This window comes from Erpetoichthys calabaricus, chromosome 3, assembly GCF_900747795.2.
Source record: "Erpetoichthys calabaricus chromosome 3, fErpCal1.3, whole genome shotgun sequence".
Taxonomy (NCBI): domain Eukaryota; kingdom Metazoa; phylum Chordata; class Cladistia; order Polypteriformes; family Polypteridae; genus Erpetoichthys; species Erpetoichthys calabaricus.
The window spans coordinates 175,906,631-175,926,424 of NC_041396.2; the positions used below are offsets into that span (position 1 = coordinate 175,906,631).

The 19,794-nt window shown below is 38.7% G+C and overlaps 1 protein-coding gene across 4 annotated transcripts in view; it reads right to left on the reverse strand.

Annotated features, from left to right (window-relative positions):
* Positions 1–19,794, reverse strand: part of map3k7 (mitogen-activated protein kinase kinase kinase 7) — a 147,882-nt gene that overhangs the window by 59,060 nt on the left and 69,028 nt on the right. For 3 of the 4 annotated variants that reach the window (XM_051925450.1, XM_051925452.1, XM_051925453.1), the window contains 3 exons: positions 16,511–16,639; positions 823–947; positions 374–504 (listed from right to left, as the gene is read on the reverse strand). In XM_051925450.1, the coding sequence (XP_051781410.1) occupies positions 374–504; positions 823–947; positions 16,511–16,639 (385 nt within the window). Of the gene's footprint in view, positions 1–373; positions 505–822; positions 952–16,510; positions 16,640–19,794 lie in introns of all 4 variants that reach the window. The other variant, XM_051925451.1, reaches the window with a different exon arrangement.

The following is a 19,794-nucleotide window of genomic DNA, read 5'->3' on the forward strand; positions in this document are numbered from 1 at the left end:
TGGTCCTTGTAGTGAACTGGCACTGCATCCAGTGTTAGTATTCAGCAACAGACAAGAAACTGTTACACCCCACTTGTTCTGATGAACTGCTGACTTCCACTGCCTTGACATTTATTTGTTATTAGAAATTAAAACATCAACAGAAGTGCACTCTTTTTTTTTCTAATTTTTAAGTACTTTGTTCTTCTGATGCCATTTTTGAGGGGTGTGTTTAAGGGCTAGAAAATTCATCAGGGCTGTAAGATAAACCTATTTCAGAGTTCAGAACAATTAACTGGATTAAATAGGTTTGTTAATGTGATAATTAACCATGTGATAATTATCTCCAATAATTTGTATGGGTGAAATATTTCTTGTACAAATCAGTAATTACCTTCATTAGATGAGACATGATTTTCACAATTTCCTCCATGGATGGGCGTTGAGAAGGATCCTTGGACCAACAACGAGTCATAAGACTTTCTATAGGCTTAGGAAGATTTTTGATGAGTGGAGGTCGGGTACCTAAGACAGAATAACAAGGCTACAATCATTCTGGAGCACATTAACTACAAACCCTTGTACAATTAAGCTTACATGTAATGTGGACAGTCTTCATGCCACGTCTTTTTTTTTGATAATAAGCTTGTCTTAACTATGAAGAGTTTAAAATTTTATAACATTTAAATATAAAGTGGCATGAGAGCTCTTACAAAGTGACTGTTGCAACACAAATTACATATAGTGCTACAAACAGTGACAATAAACACCTTAACAAAAACAAGCATTAACTTAAAATAGAATGCAGGCTTCACGTATGAGAAAACCATAAATAGCTGTTACCATTATGAACTGCCCACATAATTCGAAATGCAGGCCCTCCAATTTCATCAAAAGGTTTCCTTCGTGTTATCACTTCCCAGAGAATAATTCCCCAGCTAAAAACATCACACTTTTCACTATAATTGCTACCTGTAATAAAAAAAAAAAAAACCAAACAAAAACAAATGAACAATACTTCCTCTGACAAATAAAAATGTAACAAAAGTTTGTTTAAAGGTTTCTACCAAATAATATTTGATCTCTTATACCTTTTTACTTCTGCATTCAAATCTTACAAAAATAGTTAAATGATTTTTAAAGGTGTGTTAGTAAAGAAAATGTAAAATCCATTTATCCATCCAGCCATGTCTGTAAAATAAAATATGAACACTATATAATTTGAGGTGGCTTCATCTGGAGATCAAGGCTATACCCTACATTCCTGAGGAATGTAACCAAGAAAAAAAGCAGTCTTTTTTTTTTTTTTTTAAACAGTGCCTGAGAAACATAAGAACAAAATAAAAAAAAAAAGGATGAGAAAAATCCATTCAGCTATTCTGTAATATATATCCATACACACGCATATAGGAGGGAGGTGACTAAGTCAGTATGGTCAAGGAGGGGGGGAGGGTTTGTATAGTTTATTTATTATGTACATGTTTTTCTTAAGTTAGCACATGCTGGATTTATGTCCAAGTGTCTGTTGATGGCGTTTTCATTTGATAGCCAAGACTCGGCCAACTCTCTGGCACTTTTAGTACTGGCCTTAAATTTTACTTTTACATTGTCCCAGTTGAATGTGTGTCCTGTTGATTTAGTATGTGCATAGATCAATGATAGTGCGTCCTTTCTTCTGATGGCGTTGCGATGTTCCTGTACACGTGTTGAGATTCTTTTTGAAGTTTGTCCTATGTATACCGCTGAGCAATAATTGCATGGGATACTATAAACTGCGTTTCGTGTTTCTGCTGTTGATTTCTTGTTTTTGGCATTAAAGAGGACTGTGCGCAAATTGTTTGTGGGTTTGTGTGCTATTCTGACGCCCCACTTGGTCAGGATGCGCGCTGTACCTTCTGACACCTTGTGGTGATAAGGGAGTGAGTGCCAGGTGGGGTGGGGGTTCTGATTTAAGTCAATTGTTTGCTGATTTATTTGGCGTCTCCTGTGTAAGCTACAATTAATGAATGTTTTTGAGTATCCGTTTGAGGTGAAAACGTGGAAGAGATAGCGTCTCTCATTAATTTTTGTTTCCTTAGTATTACAATGTGTGTGGACTCGTCTGAATAGGGTTTTCACACAGCTCCGTTTATGAGATACCGGGTGGTTGCTAGTGAAGTGTAAAATCTTGTCTGCGTAGCATTCTTTGCGGCAAACACTTGTGGTCAGGGTGGCGTCATTATTTCTTTTGATGTAGATGTCCAGGAAGCGGATGTGTCGGTTCATTTCTTTTTCCATTGTGAACTGGATTGCGGGGAATATTGTGTTGATATGATTGTAGAACTCGTTCAGCTGGTCTTTTTTTAGTATGACGAATGTGTCGTCTATATAGCGAATCCAAATTTTGGGTGTGATCTGGGATAAAGCCATGTTTTCAAATCGCTGCATTACCAGTTCCGCTAGGAGTCCTGATAACGGCGATCCCATTGACATGCCTTCTTTCTGAGTGTAATACTTGCCATTGAAATGAAAGTGAGTTTTTTTGGCAAAGTGATATTAGGTGCATTATGTCTTTGATGGACAGTTCGGTTCTTGTCTCTATGGTGGAGTCGCTATCCAGTCTCATTAATAGTGTTTCTGTGGCCAGATGAATTGGAATCATGGTATACAGTGATCCCTCGCTATATCGTGCTTCGTCTTTCGCGGCTTCACTCCATCGCGGATTTTAAATGTAAGCATAGGTGAATATATATCGCGGATTTTTCACTGCTTCGCGGATGTCTGCGGCCTACAGTACGTGTGCTTCCTCAGTTGATTTGCCCATTTGAATTCAAACAAGGGACGCATTTGAATTGAAACAAGGGACGCTATTGGTGGATGGCTGAGAAGCTACCCAATCAGAGCATGCGGTTAAGTTCCTGTGTGCTGCTGATTGGCTCAGCGACAGAGTGCTGCATTAACCAGGAAGTACTAATCTCACTCATTCAGCATTAACGTGCACAAGCGCCAACAAAAGATGCAAATGATTGCAGAAAAGGTAAAAGTTTTGGATATATTGAAGGAAGGAAACAGCTACACCGCTGCAGGACACCATTACAGCATAAATGAGTCCACGATTCTTTTTATTTAAAAAGGAGGAAAAGCATATAAGATCTACGGCCGCAGTGTCTTTTAACCAGGGCGCAAAATGAGTTGCAAGTGGACGTTGTAAGGCAGTAGTCTGGATGGAATCTGCTTTAGGGATTTGGATTGAAGAGTGATGGAAGAAGAACAATGGCGGTGCTAAACAGTCGCCTGAAGAGGCTCCTTTAGAAGAGCTGTAACGCTATCCTTTGTTGTGCAGTAAAATTAAACGCATCGTTATTGGACAAGTCGTCGTGTCATTGTTGGTGAGTAACCATAATTAATTATTTACGTACAGTACTTATTACATGTACATAGTTTAGTGTCACTGTACACACATTTTATTGTATACAATTTTTCTTGCATTGTACGTATTTATTGATGGTGGCCCGTCTGTCGTAATGGCTGTAACATATGTGATATCGGAGATGCTCGATACCTTTAAAATAATATTTAGGTTTACATACATAATTTCAACGAATCTTACCTAATATCTAAGAGAATACAAAGGGTTTATGCTGTATAATTGTGCGTGAAATGTTTATAATAGTGTGGGAGAGTTTATATGGGCTTAAAATATATAAAAATAACCACATGAACATATGGTTTCTACTTCGCGGATTTTCTTATTTCGCGGGTGGCTCTGGAACGCAACCCCCGCGATGGAGGAGGGATTACTGTATAGCAATACAACGTCAAACGAGACCATGATCTCGTCCTCGGCGATGGATACGTCTTTCAAGTGCTGTAATGCGACACCTCAAACAAATACTTAAAAACATTCATTAATCGTAGCTTACACAGGAGACGCCAAATAAATCAGCAAACAATTGACTTAAATCAGAACCTCCACCCCACCTGGCACTCACTCCCTTATCACCACAAGGTGTCAGAAGGTACAGCGCACATCCTGACCAAGTGGGGCATCAGAATAGCACACAAACCCACGAACAACTTGTGCACAGTCCTCTTTCTGCTGTCGATTTCTTGTTTTTGGCATTAAACACGAAACGCAGTTTATAGTATCCCATGCAATTCTTGCTCAGCGGTATACATAGGACAAACTTCAAAAAGAATCTCAACACGTGTACAGGAACATCGCAACGCCGTCAGAAGAAAGGACGCACTATCATTGATCTATGCACATACTAAATCAACAGGACACACATTCAACTGGGACAATGTAAAAGTAAAATTTAAGGCCAGTACTAAAAGTGCCAGAGAGTTGGCCGAGTCTTGGCTATCAAATGAAAACGCCATCAACAGACACTTGGACATAAATCCAGCATATGCTAACTTAAGAAAAACATGTACATAATAAATAAACTATACAAACCCTCCCCCCCTCCTTGACCATACTGACTTAGTCACCTCCCCCACCCCCCCACTTAATGTGTTGCTATATCTTGCCTTTGATTCTTGTAAGTCTAAGCATTATCCTCTGATGAAGACCCCTGGTAGGGGTTGAAAGATCAGGAATAAAAACTACTTTATGATACGTGATGCATTTTTTCTCCCTATGTGGATCTCCAGCTGCAAATATTTATTATATATATATATATATATATATATATATATATATATATATATATATATATATATATATATACATATACACAGTGGTGTGAAAAACTATTTGCCCCCTTCCTGATTTCTTATTCTTTTGCATGTTTGTCACACAAAATGTTTCTGATCATCAAACACATTTAACCATTAGTCAAATATAACACAAGTAAACACAAAATGCAGTTTTTAAATGATGGTTTTTATTATTTAGGGAGAAAAAAAATCCAAACCTACATGGCCCTGTGTGAAAAAGTAATTGCCCCCTTGTTAAAAATAACCTAACTGTGGTGTATCACACCTGAGTTCAATTTCCGTAGCCACCCCCAGGCCTGATTACTGCCACACCTGTTTCAATCAAGAAATCACTTAAATAGGAGCTGCCTGACACAGAGAAGTAGACCAAAAGCACCTCAAAAGCTAGACATCATGCCAAGATCCAAAGAAATTCAGGAACAAATGAGAACAGAAGTAATTGAGATCTATCAGTCTGGTAAAGGTTATAAAGCCATTTCTAAAGCTTTGGGACTCCAGCGAACCACAGTGAGAGCCATTATCCACAAATGTCAAAAACATGGAACAGTGGTGAACCTTCCCAGGAGTGGCCGGCCGACCAAAATTACCCCAAGAGCGCAGAGACGACTCATCCGAGAGGTCACAAAAGACCCCAGGACAACGTCTAAAGAACTGCAGGCCTCACTTGCCTCAATTAAGATCAGTGTTCACGACTCCACCATAAGAAAGAGACTGGGCAAAAACGGCCTGCATGGCAGATTTCCAAGACGCAAACCACTGTTAAGCAAAAAGAACATTAGAGCTCGTCTCAATTTTGCTAAGAAACATCTCAATGATTGCCAAGACTTTTGGGAAAATACCTTGTGGACTGATGAGACAAAAGTTGAACTTTTTGGAAGGCAAATGTCCCGTTACATCTGGCGTAAAAGGAACACAGCATTTCAGAAAAAGAACATCATATCAACAGTAAAATATGGTGGTGGTAGTGTGATGGTCTGGGGTTGTTTTGCTGCTTCAGGACCTGGAAGGCTTGCTGTGATAGATGGAACCAAGAATTCTACTGTCTACCAAAAAATCCTGAAGGAGAATGTCCGGCCATCTGTTCGTCAACTCAAGCTGAAGCGATCTTGGGTGCTGCAACAGGACAATGACCCAAAACACACCAGCAAATCCACCTCTGAATGGCTGAAGAAAAACAAAATGAAGACTTTGGAGTGGCCTAGTCAAAGTCCTGACCTGAATCCAATTGAGATGCTATGGCATGACCTTAAAAAGGCGGTTCATGCTAGAAAACCCTCAAATAAAGCTGAATTACAACAATTTTGCAAAGATGAGTGGGCCAAAATTCCTCCAGAGCGCTGTAAAAGACTCATTGCAAGTTATCGCAAACGCTTGATTGCAGTTATTGCTGCTAAGGGTGGCCCAACCAGTTATTAGGTTCAGGGGGCAATTACTTTTTCACACAGGGCGATGTAGGTTTGGATTTTTTTTTCTCCCTATATAATAAAAACCACCATTTACAAACTGCATTTTGTGTTTACTTGTGTTATATTTGACTAATGGTTAAATGTGTTTGATGATCAGAAACATTTTGTGTGACAAACATGCAAAAGAATAAGAAATCAGGAAGGGGGCAAATAGTCTTTCACACCACTGTATATATATATATATACACATTATATATACACATATATATATACACATATATATATACACATTATATATACACATATATATATACACATATATATATATATATATATATATATATATATATATATATATATATATATAAACACACACACACACAATACATCCAGAAAGTATTCACAGCGCATCACTTTTTCTACATTTTGTTATGTTACAGCCTTATTCCAAAATGGATTAAATTCATTTTTTTCCTCAGAATTCTACACACGACACCCCATAATGACAACGTGAAAAAAGTTTACTTGAGGTTTTTGCAAATTTATTAAAAATAAAAAAAATGAGAAAGCACATGTACATAAGTATTCACAGCCTTTGCCATGAAGCTCAAAATTGAGCTCAGGTGCATCCTGTTTCCCCTAATCAACCTTGAGATGTTTCTGCAGCTTAATTGAAGTCCATCTGTGGTAAATTCAGTTGATTGGACATGATTTGCAAAGGCACACACCTGTCTATATAAGGTCCCACAGTTGACAGTTCATGTCAGAGCACAAACCAAGCATGAAGTCAAAGGAATTGTCTGTAGACCTCTGAGACAGGATTGTCTTGAGGCACAAATCTGGGGAAGGTTACAGAAAAATTTCTGCTGCTTTGAAGGTCCCAATGAGCACAGTGGCCTCCACCATCCATAAGTGGAAGAAGTTCGAAACCACCAGGACTCTTCCTAGAGCTGGCCGGCCATCTAAACTGAGCGATCAGGGGAGAAGGGCCTTAGTCAGGGAGGTGACCAAGAACCCGATGGTCACTCTGTCAGAGCTCCAGAGGTCCTCTGTGGAGAGAGGAGAACTTTCCAGAAGGTCAACCATCTCTGCAGCAATCCACCAATCAGGCCTGTATGGTAGAGTGGCCAGACGGAAGCCACTCCTTAGTAAAAGGCACATGGCAGCCCGCCTGGAGTTTGCCAAAAGGCACCTGAAGGACTCTCAGACAATGAGAAAGCAAATTCTCTGGTCTGATGAGACAAAGATTGAACTCTTTGGTGCGAATGCCAGGCATCACGTTTGGAGGAAACCAGGCACCGCTCATCACCAGGCCAATACTATCCTTACACTGAAGCATGGTGGTGGCAGCATCATGCTGTGGGGATGTTTTTCAGCGGCAGGAACTGGGAGACTAGTCAGGATAAAGGGAAAGATGACTGCAGCAATGTACAGAGACATCCTGGATGAAAACCTGCTCCAGAGCGCTCTTGACCTCAGACTGGGGCGATGGTTCATCTTTCAGCAGGACAACAACCCTAAGCACACAGCCAAGATATCAAAGGAGTGGCTTCAGGACAACTCTGTGAATGTCCTTGAGTGGCCCAGCCAGAGCCCAGACTTGAATCCGATTGAACATCTCTGGAGAGATCTTAAAATGGCTGTGCACCGACGCTTCCCATCCAATCTGATGGAGCTTGAGAGGTGCTGCAAAGAGGAATGGGCGAAACTGGCCAAGGATAGGTGTGCCAAGCTTGTGACATCATATTCAAAAATACTTGAGGCTGTAATTGCTGCCAAAGGTGCATCGAAAAAGTATTGAGCATAGGCTGTGAATACTTATGTACATGTGATTTCTCAGTTTTTTTATTTTTAATAAATTTGCAAAAACCTCAAGTAAACTTTTTTCACGTTGTCATTATGGGGTGTTGTGTGTAGAATTCTGAGTAAAAAAATGAATCTAATCCATTTTGGAATAAGGCTGTAACATAACAAAATGTGGAAAAAGTGACGCGCTGTGAATACTTTCCGGATGCATTGTATATACACATTATATATATACACACACATTATATATATATATATATATATATATATATACACATCATATATATACACATTATATACAGTGGTGTGAAAAACTATTTGCCCCCTTCCTGATTTCTTATTCTTTTGCATGTTTGTCACACAAAATGTTTCTGATCATCAAACACATTTAACCATTAGTCAAATATAACACAAGTAAACACAAAATGCAGTTTGTAAATGGTGGTTTTTATTATTTAGGGAGAAAAAAAAATCCAAACCTACATGGCCCTGTGTGAAAAAGTAATTGCCCCCTGAACCTAATAACTGGTTGGGCCACCCTTAGCAGCAATAACTGCAATCAAGCGTTTGCGATAACTTGCAATGAGTCTTTTACAGAGCTCTGGAGGAATTTTGGCCAACTCATCTTTGCAAAATTGTTGTAATTCAGCTTTATTTGAGGGTTTTCTAGCATGAACCGCCTTTTTAAGGTCATGCCATAGCATCTCAATTGGATTCAGGTCAGGACTTTGACTAGGCCACTCCAAAGTCTTCATTTTGTTTTTCTTCAGCCATTCAGAGGTGGATTTGCTGGTGTGTTTTGGGTCATTGTCCTGTTGCAGCACCCAAGATCGCTTCAGCTTGAGTTGACGAACAGATGGCCGGACATTCTCCTTCAGGATTTTTTGGTAGACAGTAGAATTCATGGTTCCATCAATCACAGCAAGCCTTCCAGGTCCTGAAGCAGCAAAACAACCCCAGACCATCACACTACCACCACCATATTTTACTGTTGATATGATGTTCTTTTTCTGAAATGCTGTGTTCCTTTTACGCCAGATGTAACGGGACATTTGCCTTCCAAAAAGTTCAACTTTTGACTCATCAGTCCACAAGGTATTTTCCCAAAAGTCTTGGCAATCATTGAGATGTTTCTTAGCAAAATTGAGACGAGCCCTAATGTTCTTTTTGCTTAACAGTGGTTTGCGTCTTGGAAATCTGCCATGCAGGCCATTTTTGCCCAGTCTCTTTCTTATGGTGGAGTTGTGAACACTGACCTTAATTGAGGCAAGTGAGGCCTGCAGTTCTTTAGACGTTGTCCTGGGGTCTTTTGTGACCTCTCGGATGAGTCGTCTCTGCGCTCTTGGGGTAATTTTGGTCGGCCGGCCACTCCTGGGAAGGTTCACCACTGTTCCATGTTTTTGCCATTTGTGGATAATGGCTCTCACTGTGGTTCGCTGGAGTCCCAAAGCTTTAGAAATGGCTTTATAACCTTTACCAGACTGATAGATCTCAATTACTTCTGTTCTCATTTGTTCCTGAATTTCTTTGGATCTTGGCATGATGTCTAGCTTTTGAGGTGCTTTTGGTCTACTTCTCTGTGTCAGGCAGCTCCTATTTAAGTGATTTCTTGATTGAAACAGGTGTGGCAGTAATCAGGCCTGGGGGTGGCTACAGAAATTGAATTCAGGTGTGATACACCACAGTTAGGTTATTTTTTAGCAAGGGTGCAATTACTTTTTCACACAGGGCCATGTAGGTTTGGATTTTTTTTCTCCCTAAATAATAAACAAAACTGCATTTTGTGTTTACTTGTGTTATATTTGACTAATGGTTAAATGTGTTTGATGATCAGAAACATTTTGTGTGACAAACATGCAAAAGAATAAGAAATCAGGAAGGGGGCAAATAGTTTTTCACACCACTGTATATATATATACACATTATATATGCACATATACACATTATATATATATATATATATATATATATATATACACACATTATATATATATATATATACACATTATATATATATATATATATACTAGCAAAATACCCGCGCTTCGCAGCGGAGAAGTAGTGTGTTAAAGAGGTTATGAAAAAAAAAGGAAACATTTTAAAAATAACGTAACATGATTGTCAATGTAATTGTGTTGTCATTGTTATAACTGTTGCTGTCTTTTATTTTTATATATATATATATATATATATATATATATATATTATATATATAATATACACACACACATAAACATTTATATACATATACATATATATACATATCTACATATACACATCTACATATATATACACACATACATAAACACACACATAAGACTTACTGACTGAAACGGGCTTTCATTGACAATCATGTTACGTTATTTTTAAAATGTTTCCTTTTTTTTTCATAACCTGTTTAACACACTACTTCTCCGCTGCGAAGCGCGGGTATTTTGGTAGTATATATATATATATATATATATATATATATACATATATACACATACATGCAGTTTTAATAACACAGAAATCAATATAAACATTAACATCATTATCATATGAAAATATGAAGTAATATATAAGAAGCACATTTCATATAAATATAAATTATTAAACAGTTAAATCTTCTTCTGTAATTTGCTACCGTGGCAATTTGTGTGTCTGTCCAGGATTTTAAATGACCTGTAGCTCGCAAACCGTTTCACCTATACACTTGAAATGTGGTACACATATAGTACGTCACGTCTACTATCCGCTTTATGGGTGATGATTGTTTTACTCTTTTTATGTTTATTTTATTTTATTGTAGAATCAACTCCTATCTGCGCACAGCAGGGCAGCCGTGGGCGGATGCGTATGGTGTATTCACTCCATGTTATCGTGCATTGCACTGTCAGTGGTATTTTGATAAAAGAATTTGAACAACATATAAGAAGCTTATAAATTATTAAACAGTAAAACATTAACATTTAAGAAGTAAAGTTACATTAAGTACTACTGCAGTGCCTTCGGGTATACCTCATTTTTTGTTTGCCCATTACATGCTTAAATGTATACATTTTTTGGTGCACCTACCGGAGAACACGCGACATATAACCGAGCGTGGGAGAAGCATGGATTTTAAACACGCGTTGAGTTCATCTGCTGGTCTCCCTCGTGGAATAACTGGTAATGTTTGACTAAAATGTACAGCGAGTAAAACGACATTACCTCCTATTTTTTTTTTTTACGATCTCTGAGATGTTGCTTTTTTCGGTTCAAGGCTTCATAAGGTCTTTTATGTTGTATGGTGTACTTATCCCAAACCATCATCTTTGAATGTTGCAAGACTTTCGCCTTGTATGTAGATCGGGGTAATTACATTCATTGCATTCCTAGTCTGAATCACAATCTGATTGTATGGGTGGTTACCTGGCACTGTAGGGTTGCCACCCGTCCTTTAAAATACGGAATCGTGGCGCGTTTGAGAATGAAATTGCTCGTCCCGTTTTGAATCAATACTGGACGGGATTTATCCCGTATTTTTTTTATCATTTTTTTTTTAAAGCAGCGTCTCATGCAAATCATCCCACACGCATTTTATGAAGATGCCTCCTTTCCTACTTTTGATTGGGTAATACTTGATGTCATCGTTAGTTTGATTGGTGTTTTTAACTGTCCAGTGAGGAGGGCGTGTCTTTTAACTACAGTCTGCAAAGTGTTGGCACTGAGATGTGGCGTCAGCGCCATAGTTGAAGCCCCTAACGTTGCGGTCAGCAAGTCGGCTAACATCCGCCATGTGCCGTCTTTCAGTTGCGAGAAGCAGATCATAGAATGGTTGAAACTGTTGCCCCTAACGTTGCGCCACGGCGTGTGGTTCGTTTATACGTCGTGTCTTCTCATTAAACTTTTATCTCGCGAATATGTTATTGCAATCCGCAGCGGGAGCGTTTGTATAAACTTAATTTAAAGTTACGTTTTACACCGTGCTTTGTTTCCCTTATGAACATGCTTGTATGCTTAACTCGCTCCGTTCTCAATTGTTTAATTAATTTTTTGCTCTTCGCTGTTTGCGGCTGTTCCTCCATTTCCCCCCACTTCGTTCTTTTATCTCGCGAATATGTTATTGCAATCCTTAACGGGAGCGTTTCAATAAACTGATTGAAAATAGTTTTGCATTTACCTTTTTAGTAAAAGGCGAGCTTTTAAGCTTGAGAAATCACCCCGTAAATGCACACGTTTAATTGTACATGTGTTAATATGTATGGTTACACAGTATTAAAAGAAAGTGAACAACGTCAGTTACCTTTGTTCCCGCGTTTGATAAAAGGTGAGCTTTTAAGCCTGAGAAATCACCCCGTAAATGCACACGTTTAATTGCACATGTGTTAATATGTATGCTTACACAGTATTAAAAGACAGTCAAAAATTAACGTCATTTACCTTCGTTCCCGCGTGCGACTCGTGCTGTAAATCTCTTCCTTGTTTTTAGTTCACGTGATTACGTAGGAGGCGTGATGACGCGATACGTGACATGCCTCCTCCATTACAGTGTATGGACAAAAAATATGTTCCAGTTATGACCATTACGCTTTGAATTTCGAAATGAAACCTGCCTAACTTTCGTAAGTAAGCTGTAAGGAATGAGCCTGCCAAATTTCAGCCTTCCACCTACACGGGAAGTTGGAGAATTAGTGATGAGTGAGTCAGTGAGTCAGTCAGTCAGTCAGTGAGGGCTTTGCCTTTTATTATTATAGATATACACACATTATATATATATATATATACATATATATACACATTATATATATATATATATATATATATATATATATATATATATATCTATATATATATATATATATATATATATATATATATATATATATATATATATATATATACACACATACATACATACATATGTATATATACATATATACATACACACATACATATATACATATATATACAGTGAGGAACATAAGTATTTGAACACCCTGCGATTTTGCAAGTTCTCCCACTTAGAAATCATGGAGGGGTCTGAAATTCACATTGTAGGTGCATTCCCACTGTGAGAGACAGAATGTAAAAAAAAATTCAGGAAATCACATTGTATGATTTGTATAGAATTTATTTGTATGTATATACACATACATATATACACACACACATATATATATATATATATACATACACACATACATATATACACACACATATATACACATACAAATATATATATATGTATATACACATATATACACACATACATGGAAGAGAAGGTCTGTGATATGGTTTGCATATTTGCAGGTGGATCTCCATATTATTTATTTATATATATATATATATATATATATATATATATATATATATATATATATATATATATATATATATATATATATATAGATATATATATATATATATATATATACACACACACACACACACACACACACACACACACACACACACACACATATATATATATATATACACACACACACATTAATATTTATATAAAATATATATACACGTACATATACAAATACATTTCAACACAACACAAGAAAGGGTATACAAAAGTTTTTTTTCCACTGTGTTTTAAAAGTAATGTCTTCAAGGTGGTGGTCATCATTAGCGATACACTCTTCAAGACGATGTCTGAACGCTCGCATCACTCATTTGGCCATTTCAAGGGACATAGCAGCTACTTTGTGGAGAATACCATCCTTGAAATCTTCAAGGTTTTGAGATCGGTGTGTGTATACTTTCTGCTTGAGATAGCCCCACAAGAAGAAATTGCACTAACCCTAACCCCTTCCTCAAAAAAGTAAGGGTCTACACTGCCAAATTCTGTAGCGGTGCACCAAACTGTAACATGCTTACCGTGCAGGGGTCTCTGATGAAGTTAACAAGAGTTGGTTTCAGACCAATTGCGAAAGTTTTGCTTATTTACACAACCCATTCAAATGGAAATTTGCCTTGTCGCTGCACATGATGATGGTGTCTCGATGAACGGCTTGAATAATGTTTGCGCACAACTTTCTACGGCTCTCCCAGTCTCTCTCAGTGAGTTCCTGCACTACCATCATTTTGTATGGATGGAAATTAAGGTCCTCATGCAAAATCCTCCTCAAAGACGTGTTGGAAATGCCTAAGGCAGAAGCATGTTAACGCACTGAACGTCTAGGAGACTGCAAAATTGATGCCCTTAAAGCTTGAATGTTTTCAGGCATACGTACAGTCTGAGGAAGGCTTGGAAATTTTCTGTTAAATGTTGTACCCATCTGTTTAAATATAGTCACCCACAACAGAACTGTTTTCCGATTTGGGACGTCATCGTTAGGAGGAAAACTGAAGTGCATTCGGAAAGCGCGTTGCATACTAATGATGGATTCTTTGTTTTTGAAGAATGCTTTGACAGCGAAAGCACGGAGCACACCAGACCAAGGCATGGTCACCTATCAAAGGACCCACTCGGCTGCCTCTACCTCACTCAACGACCTTGAGAAATGTGGTACAGATAGATAGAGCCAAAATGAAGTATCCATTTGAGAAAATGAAGAGAGACCATAATGGAATCCACATGGTAAACAGCAATGCTTAGACATATTGTGAAATTCATATACACTATATTTACAAAAGTATTGGGAGACTCCTCTAAATCATTGAATTCAGGTGTTCCAATCACTTCCATGGCCACAGGTCTATAAAATCAAGCACCTAGGCATGCAGACTGCTTCTACAAACATTTGTGAAAGAACTGGTCACTCTCAGGAGCTCAGTGAATTCAAACATGGTATCATGATATTATGCCACCTGTGCAATAAGTCCATTCGTGAAATTTCCTCACTACTAAATATTCCACGGTCAACTGTAGTATTATAGCAAAGTGGATGCAATTGGGAACAGTAGTAAGAGGCCATATAAAATCACAGAGCAGGTACAGCGCATGCTGAGGTGCACAGCGTGCAGAAATCGCCAACTTTCTGTAGAGTCAACAAATACAGACCTGAAAACTTTGTGTGGCCTCCAGATTAGCTCAAGAACAGTGTGTAGAGAGCTTCATGGAATGGGTTTCCATGGCTGAGCAGCTGCATCCAAGCCTTACATCACCAAGTTCAATGCAAAGCATTGGATGCAGTGGTGTAAAGCAAACCACCACTGGACTCTAGAGCAGTACAGATGTCTCCTCTGGAGTGACAAATCACACTTCTCTGTCTGGCAATCCAATGGATGAGTCTGAGTGCATTGTCTCTAGTGTAAAGTTTGGTGGAGGGGGGATTACGGTGTGGGGTTGTTTTTCAGGGGTCAGGCTTGGTCCCTTAGTTCCAGTGAAAGAAACTCTTAATGCTTCAGTATAAGAAGACATTTTGGACAATTTCATGCTCCCAACTTTGTGGGAACAGTTTGGGGATGGCCCCTTCCTGTTCCAACATGACTGCACATCAGTGCAGTGCACAAAGCAAGGTCTATAAAGAAATGGATGAGCAAGTTTGGTGTGGAGGAACTTGACTGGCCTGTATGGAGCCCTGACCTCAACCCGATAGAACACCTTTGGGATGCGAGCTAGGGCTTCTCATCCAACATCAGTGCCTGACCTCATAAATGCTCTCCTGGAAGAATGGTCAAACATTTCCATAAACACACTCCTAAACCTTGTGGAAAGCCTTGCCAGAAGAGTTGGAGCAGTTATAGCTGCAAAAGATGGGCCAACTCCATATTAAAGCCTATGTATTAAGAATGGGATATCATTAAAGTGCGTAAAGGCAGGTGTCACAATACTTTTGGCAATATAGTGTATGTTCAATTGATATTAAGTGGACTAATGAGTACCATTATACTAATCCATTACTTCTGCCATATACCTTTGATACTAGGCAGGACAGGTCAGTTGATTGCTGCTGTCAAGATCAAATTCTGACTCATTCTGATAAGCAAATCTCATAAGGTCATCTCATTAGCTAAATTTCACACATCTCATCAGCTAAATTGTATTTACCGTGTGTCCAGCTTAGTTTGCCACAGTGGAACCCACTGTGGGCTTATGCTTCTGTTGCCTATATGCTTTAAAGTCACATGGTATGTTCTGAGATGTCTGTCTACATGAATCTGTTTAAGAGATACATTTGAGTATTTGTGGTCTTTCTGTTTGCATGAACAAGTCTGGCCACTCTTCCCTGATCTCTCTCATTAGCATGGTGTTTTTACACTGGATGTGTTTTGCTTATTGCACCCTACTCTGTAAATGTTAAAACTGTACTGTGTAAAAATCCCAGGAGGATGGCTCTTTCTGAAATGCTAGAACCACCATGGGTACCATCGATAATCACATGAGGATGAAAGTTACTGAGATGCTTCTTGCCCATTCTTGTTTGAACAAAATACACCTCCTGACCACATCTGCATGCCATACATACCATACTGCAGCTACCTTATTAGCTATTTAGAAGATCAGGATATTTGCATCAACAAGCAGGTGTACCTCATAAAGTTACCCTGAGAACACCAAGTCTTAAACTTGAGCATTGACACAAACACGTAAAGAATTTAAAGTTTGATTAGAAATGTTCTCTAATAAGAATAAGATAGGCACTGAAATAAGAGCACTGTTAATTACACTTATATGCAAAATTAGCTTTTACTTCCACTTGCCTTCAAAGACCTCTGGTGCCATCCAAGCAGCACTGCCTTTGTTGTTTGTCATGTGTGTCTGAATATCACATGCCGTTCCAAAGTCACAAATTTTCAGTACTGTGCCGCCAGCTACTAGTAGCAGACTTGGGGAAAAAATACAAAAAGTTATTTATGATTAATTTATATTTACACTGTAAGTGCTTATATCATATTTAAAATTCATTAAGATCACACTATATTGTTGGTACATATATACAAACATTTATAATATAAATTAATTCAAAACATTAAATATGTAAAATATATAATATTTCAAACTATGATTCAAGATGACAAATTTGGAATTCATGATGGGATTTATTTTAAAAATTTAATTTCTGTATGAATTCGATTCCTCTTAACCTCCTTAGAGTTAGACCAGAGCATCATTCAGGCCGTAAAAACAATGCTACAAACTTTAGTCCCAAGCATCACTCAGGCAACTGCATAGACATGTCTTGCATAAGCATTAGACCAGGGGTGTCAAACTCATTTTGGTTCAGGGGCCACATACAGCCTAATTAGATGTCAAGTGGGCCGGAGCAGTATTCATAACATAATTACCTATAAATAATAGTAAGTCCATGTTTTTTCCCTTTGTTTTCGTGCAAAGAAGTACAAGTACATTAGAAAATCTTCATATTTAATGAAATGTTTTACAAAACATATCAACATATCAAAACATATAAACAACCTCAGATTTCTTAAAACAAGTGTTTGCACAAATACAAACAAAACTTTAAGTCAGAGGTATTTGGAACTGAAAAAAATAGTACTGCACCTTAAAATTTATGGCATTACATGAACAATAGGATTCCACCAAACCAAACTCTTTTGTAGTGAAGCTGTTAACTTACATTAAATTTAACATTTTTTAACTATTTCTACAGCAAGAATTCATTTTCACAGAACTGAATTCTTTAAGTGCAATCGGTGTCTGAAGCAATATTGTAAAGGAGTTAGTCACATCTAGACTACTTTGTTTTTGCTCCTGAAACTTGGCATCTTTTGGTCTGCACAAGTGCATCAATATCAGGTGTCATGTCCTGACTAGTAGCCATTCTCAGAATGTCATCTAAGTGCTTGTTTGTGAGCCTTGAGCGCAATTTTGTTTTATTGATGTTCATTACTGAGAAAACTTGTTCACAAAGGTAGGTTGTCCCAAAAATGCACAAAATTTTTGCAGCCAGGGCTGTTAATTTGGGGTACCCTGGCAAGAGATATTGATAAAATGTGTCCAAGCCCACTGAGGCAAACTTGCCCTTCAAATCTGCATCACATTGCAAATCAATTATCTCTAGTTGGATGTCGACAGGGACATCAGAAGCTTTGACTGTGAAGGGTGAGCGAAAAACTGCAAATTCTTTCTCGAGTTCACCAAAGATCTGAAACCGTTTCTCAAACTCACACAGCAATCCTGCAATCTTGTTTTTATACCGTTTCATGTCAGCATTAATGCCTGCTGCACATACCTCTCTTAGGCAAGGGAAATGTGCAGGGTCACCACTTGACAGCTGTGTCTCCCACAAAGTCAGCTTCAACTTGAATGCACATATGCTGTCATAAAACTGTGTGACAACTTTTTTGCGGCCTTGCAACATTTTGTTCAGAATATTCAAGTGCTCTGTAATATCCACCAGAAATGCAAGGTCCTGCAGCCATTCCTGACATTGTAATTCCATCACTGGATTTCTTTTTTTCTCCATGAACTGTCCGATTTCCTCGCGTAGATCAAAGAAACGCCTCAGCACAGCACCTCTGCTTAACCACCTTACTTCAGTGTAGTATGGCAGGGTATTAGTAACGTGATTGTCACTGAGAAGGCAGTCAAACTGACGATGATTCAGGCCTCTGGCTCGGATGAAATTAACAGTTTGGACAACCACCTCCATGACGTGATCCATTTTTAACGACTTGCAACACAATGCCTCCTGGTGCAAAATACAGTGAAATGTCCAGAAACCATCTCCTCCATTAGCGGCTTGTACTTTCTCTCTGAATTTTGTCACAACACCTGCTTTTCTTCCGATCATTGATGGCGCGCCATCTGTAGCCAGGCTGACGGCACGGGACCAGTCCACCCTGACTCTGTCCAGCGCGCCAACCACAGAGCCGAAAATGTCCTCAGCTGTTGTGGTGTCACTCATAGGCACCAACTCAAGGAACTCCTCAGTGACGGTCAATGTGTCATCAACTCCACGAATAAATATGGCCAGTTGAGCAACGTCTGTAATGTCAGTGCTCTCATCAATTGCAACAGAAAATGCAAGAAATGACTTGACCTTGTGTTTCAACTGCCTGTCTAAATCAGCCGATAGTTCCGATATCCTCTCTGCCATAGTGTTTCTCGTCAGACTAATGTTGGCAAATGCTTGTCGCTTCTCAGGACACACGAGTTCTGCAGCCTTCATCATGCATCTTTTAACGAACTCACCGTCGGAATACGGCTTTGATGCTAATGCTATTTCGTTAGCAATTACGTAGGTGGCTTTTACTGCTGCTTCACTGACCTCTCGGCTCCGAGTGAAAATTGACTGCTGTTTTCTCAGACCCACCAGCAATTCATTTATCTTCTCTCTCCTCAGTCGTCCTTGCAAGATGTCATATTTTCCACCATGATGAGTCTCATAGTGGCGCCGAATATTATATTCCTTGAGCACCGACACTTGTTGATTACACACCAAGCACACAGGTTTCCCATTTATCTCTGTGAATAAATAGGAAGTGGTCCATTTCTCTTGGAAAACCCTACACTCGGTATCCACTTATCTCCTTTTTGACAAAGACATTTTGGCTAATGAGGGTGTCAAGGTGAGTAGAAAATAATGTAGCCTACAGAGTGACAGAGTTGTTGCTTCTTTTACTCTAATTAAAACAGTGCGCCCCTCTCATCTGACTAACACCCTAGCGGATGATTTAGGAATTGCATTTTATTACGAATTTCGAGTTCGTGTCTTTTATTAATTTTTTTACTTTCAAAATTCATCCAGTGGGCCGGATTGAACCCCCTAGTGGGCCGGTTTTGGCCCGCGGGCCGTACGTTTGACACCCCTGCATTAGACCCTAGGTTTACTCAGGATTGGTGCCGAGTGTTACTGGAGGAACGTTATAGGTGTGTCTTGCATAAGCAAGAGGCCCAAGTGTTACCCTGGCAAAGGTGCAGATACATCTTCTCTTTACCTCATAATGGTAACACCATTTTGAAATCAAAACCCCTACTTTTGGAAAAAAAAAAAATTAGGAAACTAAAAAACATTTG